Below are 10,436 nucleotides of genomic sequence, written 5' to 3'. Positions count from 1 at the left end.
TATTATAGTACTTCACTTATCTTATAAAATTCAAAGGTTTAAAACTTTCTTTATGGTTTTTTTAGGGGATATTTTCTTATGCTAATTTCAGTATAGTTCGAACAACATTTATTATTTTATGGTTTATGGTTGACTTAAAATATATTTTCAATATAATAAGAGAGCATGCACATACATAATGTTCTCATTTTTTTCACCATAAAAATAATGTTCTCATATTAGTAATTAATTATATATATATATATATATATATATATATATATATATATATATATATATATATATATATATATATATATATATATATATATATATATACACACACACACACACTTTCTAATATAAGCTTGCATTAGCACATTTGGTCGAAATTAATAAGAAAGAAATTTTTTTTGAAATATTCGAATTTACATATACTTTGAATAATTTTCTAGTGAAACATAAGACATGCAAGAAATTCAATATAACGTATCATATACAACTCCCAACTAAAATTCTTTTACTCATTTGTCATTAAAAATATTGTTGTGAGAAAATGGTAGATCACCTTATTATATCGTAATATTTTTAAAGTTTTCTAATCTTATGGTAGTTTGCAAATAATTTTCCCAATTTCTTTGTTCTCTGTAGAGGGAACTTTTGGTCATTCTATACAAGTCATTACATTTATAGCAACAACTTGCCTTTTTTTTCAATCAATGTTCTAAATGACAAATAAAAAGAAGCTTCAATCATTCCTCCACCATTCCATCTTTCAACAGCTCCTCCAAGCCTTTTCTGAGCCTCTCTGCAGCAATAGCAGTTTCAGCTTCAGGCATACCACCAAAGGATATCCTAAAGTGTCCGGGACATCCACACGCGCTTCCTGGGATCAACACCACCTTATGCCTGCGAGCAAGCCAACGAACAATTGCAAAGTCATCTTGGAACTGGTCAGGAAGCTTCACCCATAGATAGATAGCGCCTTCTCCACCTTTAACAGCACCCTCACCCAAGAGAGAGAGTGCCTCCTTTATAAGGTCTCTATTCTTGACTAGGTCCTTGACTTGGTCCTTTACCCAATCTGTTCCTACCTCCATCGAGTAAAGTGCCAGGTGTTGAGAAATTATGGATGCACAGATTGGGATGTTATCTTGCACCTTCAGCAACTGATCTAGGAACCCGTCTACTCCAGCTGGGTATGCTATCTGCACGTAAAGATATCTCCTTTCATCTATTGTTTGTTTGTTTGAGAATTAAACAGATAAAAAAACACTCTTTTAACTAAAAAAACATAGTACTAGATATGGACATCCAGGAGTAAATTCACAGGAATTTGACAATATCACAAGCTTCAAAAGGCAAATTGTTGCTTACATATCCAACACGCCATCCCATCATTCCAAAGGCTTTTGAGAAAGAAAAAAGGTTGACTATATGATCTCCTTCTACACATGAGTGCTTTCGGCCATCATACATAAAATACCTGCAAGTAGAGTTCATTCTAAGATTAACATACTGTATGGTTGTGGAAGCTGAAACATGTATTTTGCAAATAAATGACAGATATCAAAAAAGGTACTAATTGGACATTGGAGGCAGCTGTATTAATTAGGCGTCATCCCAGTATACAGAAGTCAGAAATAGCATTCTCAAAAAACAGCTACAAGTATATGAATAAGTTCAAGAACAAAAGCAAACTAAGAATTTGGAGCTGGTAGGTGAGGAGAGGTCAAGAGGAAGTGGAATAAGTGAAGGGAAGAAGCTAGCGGGACAAAAATTCTCCCTCCTAAAATCTCCAATAGCAATCTAAAATGAAAAACAAAAGTAACATGTGAAACAAATCTGTTCTCTCACCCCCATTGAATAAAGTGAAATAAAAAAATAATGAATCTACAGCCATCTGCTTTATGCCTTTCTTATTTTTTTGAAGAAGAAGCTTTATGCCTTGCTTTTGATAGTTAAAAGTTAAAAGTAATTTTTCATTTTTTAATCAGAGAACCCCGATTCGTTAATTCCATCAACTTTTTACTCAGATATGAAATTATGGTGAGAATCCCCTAATGAAAAGTTAGTCTTGATCACACAAGTATGCGGACACACTTACACTTATCATGTCAAAGATCCTGTTCAATGAGCACAAAAGGGGATTCGGCATAGTAGTACGCAAGGAAGGACTTGCCTCATATCTCTCATGTAAATTTCTTAGATATGGAAATAGAAAGAACTAATCAAGTGAATCTTGAACATGAATAAAGATTAAAGAAGCAACGAGCAAATAGACTCAGAAGACAGCTAGTTGCTTTTTTTATGATGGCTACTATTGATCAACCATTGAACATTTACACAATTGTTTAGCACAAAGAAAGTAGTATAATAACTATGATTAGAAATGTAATCAGAGGCAACTTACTCATAGGTATTATCTACAATGAGCCAAGAACCAGCTTCTCTACAAAGATCGGAAATTCTCTACTCGAGGAAAAAGGAGTGGAAACATAATCAGAAGGTTTCAAATAATTGCACAAACAAATCAAAATATTCTGGTCGAATCTTTAAAGTATAGCATTGCTGAAGGGGAAGCATTTAAGGGATATAAAGAAAAAGAAGAGGACCTTGAGGAGAGGTTCCGGTACATAGGTCCCTGATGGGTTTCCAGGATTCACAACTGTGACCACCTTTGGTGGAGGGTTTGTCTTGAGAGTCTGCTCTAACCAGTCTGACAAGAAACATATACATTCGTAAAGGGTCTCCAACAAAACATTGTAGAAATAATGCAACTGTCAAGGACAAAACCAGGTTATTATAGGATTTTAATTTGCTTCAGTTATGATCTTGTTAGTATCATGTGAACCAATCATCTTCAAATGAAAGATGACAATAAATGTGAAGAAAACAGACTTCAACAGGTGGCTGGCCAATCAATAAACTACTAAGATAGTGTTTTCTGTGAGAAATTAAAAAAAAAATGACCATTTAACTCATTGACCCAAAACATAACATTCTTCCTACTTTCGATCAGTTGTCCACACACACAAACAAGTTATTACTAATGTCATACTTGGAATGAGGGGAATGAAATCAATGAATTAAAGGGTAATATTATCACAGGGGGTAACAGCGGAATTATTTATGGGCTAAAAAAGGGAGTGGTGGGTAGGCGGTGATGAAGGTGATTGTTAGGACTTTGGATTGAGAAAGAACGAGGCGAGGGAAGAAGGAAGGATACAAGAGCAGAGGACCTATTATTGCCTATATGGGATCTGATCAATTATCCCCCCCCCCCCCAAGGTTTTATAATATACGAAGTACTCCGTATCAATTATAAAAGTACCAATTTATTCTCATCGTTGTTATAACGGCTTAAAAAGTAACTTCTTTCACTTTCAATCCTCCCTGACATCCTCATTTGAGGGAGCTACCCAAGAAATTGCTTCATAGATAATTATATACATAACAATGAAACAATGATTTTCAGGAAAATCTTGTAAATTGTACATGTATATTGATATTGTCAAAAATCTTTGACAATGTTATACCACAAAGAAAGATCCCTGCATCTAATTGAACAGCTTAGGTAGAAATTATATGATATGATCTTTATCTTGCAAACTGATAACCAGAAATATGGACATGTTATGATGATACCAGACCAGAATAACTCCACTTTTCATCAACAGAGCTTAGCAGATCAGTGCAACTTCAAAAAGCTCATTTTACAAAAAAAGGATACTGCATGTACCAACAATATATAAAGCTTCTAACCTGCATCTGGATATAGAGTTTTTGGATCACCAGGACCAACTAGTATGTTGCTAACGCCAGTCATTTGAAAGGACATGTATGCATTGAAGTAATATGGTGCAAACATGACCACGGAATCCCCAGCATCACATAGTGCAAGGACAAGATTCACGAATGCCTGAAATTAAAGGAATCTATCAAGGTGCAACTTATGTTTAGACCTTTCACTTTGACCAGGAAAGGATCACAATTCGGTGATCTTACTTTCCTAACTTTCACAATTTCTCAATGAAAAAAAATCAATGACAGTACTTAAGTACTATACATATAAAAGCTGAAAGTGAAGCTGAAACCAATCAATAACAGTACTTAACTACTTATACACTTAAAAGCTGGAAGTGAAGGTGAAACCAATACCATACAATACTTAAATTTACAGATGATAACTAGCTGATTGAGCTATAAACTAGATCTGCTCAACTCAGATAATTACCAAGATAGATCAAGTTGAGCTCTAGTTGAATTTCAATCAAGTTGCTCTCAAGTAGATCCTGGTATTTATAACTTAATTCGTCTTGTATTTGCAACCAAATACCGAAAAGACAACAAACTTCAGAATCAATCAAAAATAATCTGTTGATTAAAATAAACACAGTGTTCTTGAACATTATCACAGTGATTATTAACATACTTTTGGGCATTATTATACTTTAAGTGCTAAATATTTTGTACATACTACATAGCTCCACTTCCTGGCATTTGTGCATAAATTAAACTTTTTGGAATTGCCTAGAAGAGCTCAAATTGACTCATTAACAGCTCAAGAAGATTTTGGGCCAAGCAGAGCTCAAAAGTCAAATTAAACTATCATAACTCAAAGAAATAGAACATAACAACATAAAATCTGCAAAAAATTTCAAGAGATTGCCTTAATGTGAATATGGAGAATTGAAGATAAGATGATAATCAGGTGGCACATGACACTCATAAAATTTCAAAATATCAGCCTGCTTTATAAATCACGATGTCACCTCAAGAGAAAGGCAACCAGTTCTACTAACCTGGTTTGCACCAGCTGTAACCATAATCTTTGATTTGTTCAGCTGATTCTCTGTCTGCAACTGCAAAAGTAAGGATCCCAGAACAATGTTAAATTCTAAAGAAGAAATGTGCATTTAACAGGTGCTCCTAGGTCAAGACCTAAATTATCTAAGCACCTTCTAAGTAACAGTGACATGTATGGAGGATTTTAATTTAGATAACGCTATGATGATTTCCATACAGGATGAGCCCCAAAAAAACTAAAGGATGACATATACTGATACACAATTTATAATGGGTGGAAAGGAGATAAAAAGAAACCTCTGTCCACAACCAGATCACATAAAATCAATACAATGATACTGAGCTACAGCCAACATGCTTAGATATTGAAGCATGATGAGTTGAAGATAGACAACTACTAGCAGCATAGGCCTTATATTTTTTATTCTATGCCTAACTATTTATTTTTTATCTTTTGGAGGTAAGGAGGGCATATGTAGACAAAAATAGACGAGCAAACTACAAAGCCAAGGGAGAGGGAGACAAACACCATCATTCCCAAACCCTCAACAACTGAGAGATATCACGCATATTGCTATCAAAGTTTAAGGTTGTGATGGTTGAAAGCATACATATCAGCAATGTAAACAAGTTGGCTAGTATCATTTAAAAATCGCAATTATAAATTCATACTTTTCAGCAACAAAACACTTATTCAAAATCTTCATCGGCTTCAGTGAATTTTATATCACAAAGCATGAGAACAGTGAAACAACACAAGCAGTTAAGTAGAGTGTAAGAAGAAAACTAGTCAGCAAGCATCAATTCTTTGAATGTAAGATGAATAAATCAGCAAACACTAAGGCAAGCACCGTACAATTCATAACAACTGTGCGTTAATGCAGGGGTTGAAATTAATTTTGTTCTTAAGATTATAAATTTTCACCTTTTTCATCAGGGCATCTCTAAGCTCAGGGATGCCTTCATCAGCACCATACCGACTAATGCTAGGCTCACATACAAGCTCCTTAACCTTGTTCAATGCTTGTTTCGGTGGCTGCCAATATACGACGCCCTACACAAAAAATTTAGAAAGTAAGGGCTGTCAAAACAAAGGACCAATTGTAACTCTCAAAAGATACATAAGGAATTCCAATCTGCTAAACAAAATATCAACGTTAAACAAACAAGCAACATTGAACTTAATCCAGAAAGATGGCTGATAGTCTGATAGATATGGAGTCTCCCTCCGCTAGACCACTACCCACTCCCACCAAATTAAGAGGGAAAAAAAAAAGAGAGAGATCTTGACAAACTGATTCTCCCAAATACTTCATAGCTGACTGCATACTTGTTGGGCAAAACATACATGCAAATCTTAAATTTATATTCAGGAGTCCAAACCTTTATTTGCAGCTGACAAAGATCAGAAATCATACTCATACAATAAATGTCGAGCACTTAAATTTAGATTTTTTTTTTTTTTTAAATGACACATAATGTACGAAGTACATGATTCAAGAGCATATAAACTAAGCTCATTTAGCAACAATTTCTTGATATCAGAAAGTCCAGGCACTTGCTTATGACTAGATGCTCAGTACTATTTTTTCAAACTCTAGTTGATTTTTAGATAAACAATTAAACATACACTACTAAAGGGTTAATGGAGGTTTTTTCTTTTACTAGTTATCTTTCCCATCCACATTCTTTTAGTCAGCTCATAATTTTGACAGTGCCCTTTCAACTTTGCAAAGATTCTAAAGATTACTTTGTTCCAACTGTTGTTGTTTAACCCTAATTAAAGGTCCGTCCTCTTACTCAGAGACCTAAAAGCATCCACTAGTTTGGAACTTTATTTAACAGCTATTCCATACAATGCTTAATTTCCATTATACTAAATATAGAGCTGCTTATTTATTTGGCAGCTTGCAAAGTTTTTATGGATATTCTATCAAAATACAAAGCACATACTATGATTAATCCATATTCCCAAAACAACATAAACCGACGAATTCTTAACCACTCAGGCTTTGTTTTCACCTTACAAAACCAAGTTTTGGAGACCAAAGGTTCAAGTCTTCTAGATTAGAAAATAAAGTTCCCATATACGAGCTTATAAAGAAACGCAAATTAATAAGTTCCATTAAGGGCCAATAAAGCTATGTAAAGCCTAAAAGGGGACAGACGGCCAGCAACATGTCTTAATAAAATTTTCCGCAAACAAACCTGGAAAACAGAAAAGTCCTTCCAAGTTTTATACCAGCTACCATCCATCAAAATCAGCCCTTTACTTCACTTAGTGGCTCAAAAACACATCACCATCATAGCTATTCAAAGACTTCAAAGACTAACAGATAGTCCACAGCCTTACACAATACAATTCCTAAGACTTGAAGCAAGCATCACCAAGTCCAAGTCAAAGTCAACGTAAACATTTAGGCAAAATTCACATAAGAAATAGCTTAATCTAGAATTATCAATCCCCATGACAACAACCTTGGCCTAATCAGCCATCAGACCGTCTAATACAAGAATTCGCGATAATTCTATAGCCCCGAACACCCAAAATCATCGAAAAATTAGCAATCAACATGAATGATCATACTGGAAAAAGTTAATCAGTTTGAATCAATAACACTCCCAACACAAAATTTCAGGAAATGAAAGAAAAACTCACAAACCTGAGCCAAGGACACTGCATCTTTGGTAGCCCTGTATAATTCTTGTATCTGCACAAACATTCAGACCCAGTAAAACTAAATTAAATTTTAAAAAGAAAAAAAAAAAAAAAACCCTCAAATTACAGAAAATCAAAGATTATACTGTACTTTACACATTAACAAGACAACCCCATTTCGAATTTCGCATTTCCTTGGAATGCTAAAAACAAAATTACTTGTAAAACCAAACAAAATCAAAACTTATAAAAAAAAAAAAAATCCCTCAAATTACAGAAAATCAAAGATTATACTGTACTTTACACATTAACAAGACAACCCCATTTCGAATTTCGCATTTCCTTGGAATGCTAAAAACAAAATTACTTGTAAAACCAAACAAAATCAAAACTTATAAAAAAAAAAAATGAAAATTAATAACTGTTACCTGAACCATAACTGGTGATTCAGTCTCCAAAGCCCTCCTTGCCAGTTTTCCATAAGAACCCATTTTCTCTCTCACCAAAACTTTATCTTTCTCTCTCTAAAAAACTCCCTTTCTCTCTCTAAAACTGTAAAACTCTATGTCAACGAGTCTACCCAATATCAAGTTTTCTAATCTTCTATAAATCCCTAAACTTTGGAAAAAAAAACTTACCAAACCCACAAAAAAGTTTCCATTTTTCAATGAATCAAACAGCCAATATAGACCAATAATGCCTAATATCTAGTAAACCAATCTGTCTTCTTACCTCAATTCTGTTTATATTTATTTTTTATCTTACTTTTTTTGCTTTTTGTATTTTTCTGCTAACAAAAGGAATGTGAATAAGCTACAGAGTCATCAACATTCAACAACTCATTATATCGTAATTTTTAAGTAAATTACAGAATAATCCTAGTATTTTAAGATAAATACAAAAAGCTTATTCACTTTTTCTAGAAAAAGATTAGCTCTTTTTTTTCGAACAAGATACAAATCAGAAATCTCTAAATCAGCTTTTTAGAAAGAAATAAAATGACACCTTTCATAAAATAAAATAATCTGAAAAAAAAAACAATTAAATACTTGTAATACTAGTACAACTAATTAATTAAGTATGGAATATTATTAATTTAGATTACTAAAAAAGATAGAGAGGAAAAAAAAAAAAAGGAAATTGGAAAAAGGTGGAAATCCAAATGAAGGGCTTAGATTCGTGTTTATAGGGGTAAGTGTGAGCAGAGAAAGACAATTAAGATTTAATCATATCCTTTATCTTACAATTAACTCAGAGCCTTGAGAAAAACAAGGCATTTTGTCTAGTGAAAAAAAAATAAAAAATGCTATAGTACTCTTTTGTCCAATTGCACAAAGTATAGTACCAAACATAGCTTAGTTTAGTGGTCAAGTTTGTATCTCACAATTAAGAGGTTGTAGGATCAAACTCCACTACAGGTACCTTTGAGGTGGGGACTCCTTTACCCTTTCCCCCCACTTTCAAAGTGTCTAGCCCATTAACGCGAGTTGAGAGGACCTGTGAGAGGTTCCGACCCGATAGGGCCCTTCTTTTTACCAACAAAAAAAAAAAAAAAAACAAAACAAAATAATTGCACAAAATATAGTATGTGCATTGAGTGTATAATAATTTTATTTTGAGAAGCAATTTTAGAGTGTATTTTAATTAGTAAGTAGTACTCCGTAAAAATTGTATCTGTTTAGAAGTGTGTTCTAAGGACCGGTTCCAATTTACTGAAAACGACTAAACTGAACTGGATTGAAATAAATTGTTTATGAGAGAAGGAAATTAGGAACTGAACTGATTGAGTTGAACTGAATTGAACTAAACTGAAATTAAAGAGAATAGAGTAGGCCCTAAGAACTTTTTTTAATGAGTGATGTAACTTACCTTTAAATATTACACTGAAAATGCGTAGAATAAAAAAAATCAAAAAAAAAATAGAAATAACTTTAACTACATATTTTACACATATGACTTTATATTTAGGATAAATTTATGGAAAAAGATATATGCAACCCTAAAGAAGCTAACACTGGAAAGAATAGATAATAAGTAAACATTTATTATATCGATTTACTTGTGAATTGTCGATAAATTCCCAACTTAATACTAAAAAAGGAAATATATTGGCCTAGAAACTATATATAGCATTACCCTAAATTTATATTCCCCTTATCTAAAAGTTATTGCTCACAATTTATGAACTTTATACCATGGAAAGGAATTTATGTAGTACATAGTACATCATTGTTTGTGTTTGGTGTCTATTCTTTACAAGTTATAGATTTGTCACTGATGATTGAACATATTGATGAATATATTTAGGTTTGTGTTTTGAGTTGGATATAATTTATTGGAAAATTTGACAATTATTACCTACAATTATTGATGTTTTAGCAATTATCAACTACAATTTTTTTTTTTTTTTTTTTTTGAATTTTACCACCAACTATTTTTTAAAACATCAAAACTTCTCACATACTTGGCTGTCAACTCAAATATGATGTCATGTGGGGCCCATTAACTACCTTTTCCCTCCCTTTCTTTCTTTCTCACTCGATTTCACATTTTCATGTATACCTTTCAAAATTGGGGAAAAACATCAATTCGTGAAATAATTAACATGAAGGTCATGTTCACTTCACCTTAAAAGAAATAATATTAAGTAAAAATAATTTCAGTTCAGTAAAAATAATTCAATTCAGTAAAATTCAGTTATCTTAAAGAAGAATTATAATAGAAAATCAGTAAAAATAATTTCAGTTCAGCAAAAATAATTTCAGTTCGGTAAAATTAATTTAAGTTCAGTAAAAATAATTTAAGTTCAGCAAATATAATTTTGTTTCAGTAAAAATAATTTCAATTCAGCAAAAATAAGGTGAAGTGAACGGGGCCGAATATGTAAATTAATTTGAAGTTTTTCCTCGATTTTGAGAGAAGTACAATGTAGAGGAATGAGAAATTGAGAGAGAAAGAAAGAAAAGGAAGGAAGTAAGGTGAAAAGGTA

The 10,436-nt window shown here is 32.7% G+C and overlaps 1 protein-coding gene across 1 annotated transcript; it reads right to left on the bottom strand.

The window, feature by feature from the left end:
* Positions 1–476: 476 nt before the first annotated feature.
* LOC145589733 (aromatic aminotransferase ISS1-like) lies at positions 477–8,249 on the bottom strand. The gene is made up of 9 exons (XM_081646412.1): positions 7,876–8,249; positions 7,452–7,499; positions 5,714–5,842; positions 4,785–4,844; positions 3,745–3,901; positions 2,595–2,698; positions 2,393–2,451; positions 1,357–1,465; positions 477–1,187 (listed from the first exon to the last, which is right to left on the bottom strand). Exons 1-9 carry the CDS (start codon positions 7,936–7,938, stop codon positions 732–734), a joined length of 1,185 nt encoding a protein of 394 aa, XP_081502538.1. The 5' UTR covers positions 7,939–8,249; the 3' UTR covers positions 477–731.
* Positions 8,250–10,436: the final 2,187 nt, after the last annotated feature.

The sequence above is a fragment of the Chenopodium album genome, chromosome 17, assembly GCF_948465745.1.
Source record: "Chenopodium album chromosome 17, dcCheAlbu1.1, whole genome shotgun sequence".
NCBI classification, from domain to species: Eukaryota; Viridiplantae; Streptophyta; class Magnoliopsida; order Caryophyllales; family Amaranthaceae; genus Chenopodium; species Chenopodium album.
The sequence above is the reverse complement of the archived record's forward strand: the minus strand, read 5'-3'. Positions and strand labels throughout refer to the sequence as shown.

Excerpts from the sequence above, each read along its gene's own strand:
- LOC145589733 (XM_081646412.1), bottom strand. The coding sequence starts at position 7,938 with ATGGGTTCTTATGGAAAACTGGCAAGGAGGGCTTTGGAGACTGAATCA. Across the intron at positions 3,902-4,784 it reads TTACAGCTGGTGCAAACCAG|GCATTCGTGAATCTTGTCCT; the intron begins GTTAGTAGAACT and ends CTTTAATTTCAG. Across the intron at positions 1,188-1,356 it reads TGGGATGGCGTGTTGGATAT|ATAGCATACCCAGCTGGAGT; the intron begins GTAAGCAACAAT and ends CTTTACGTGCAG.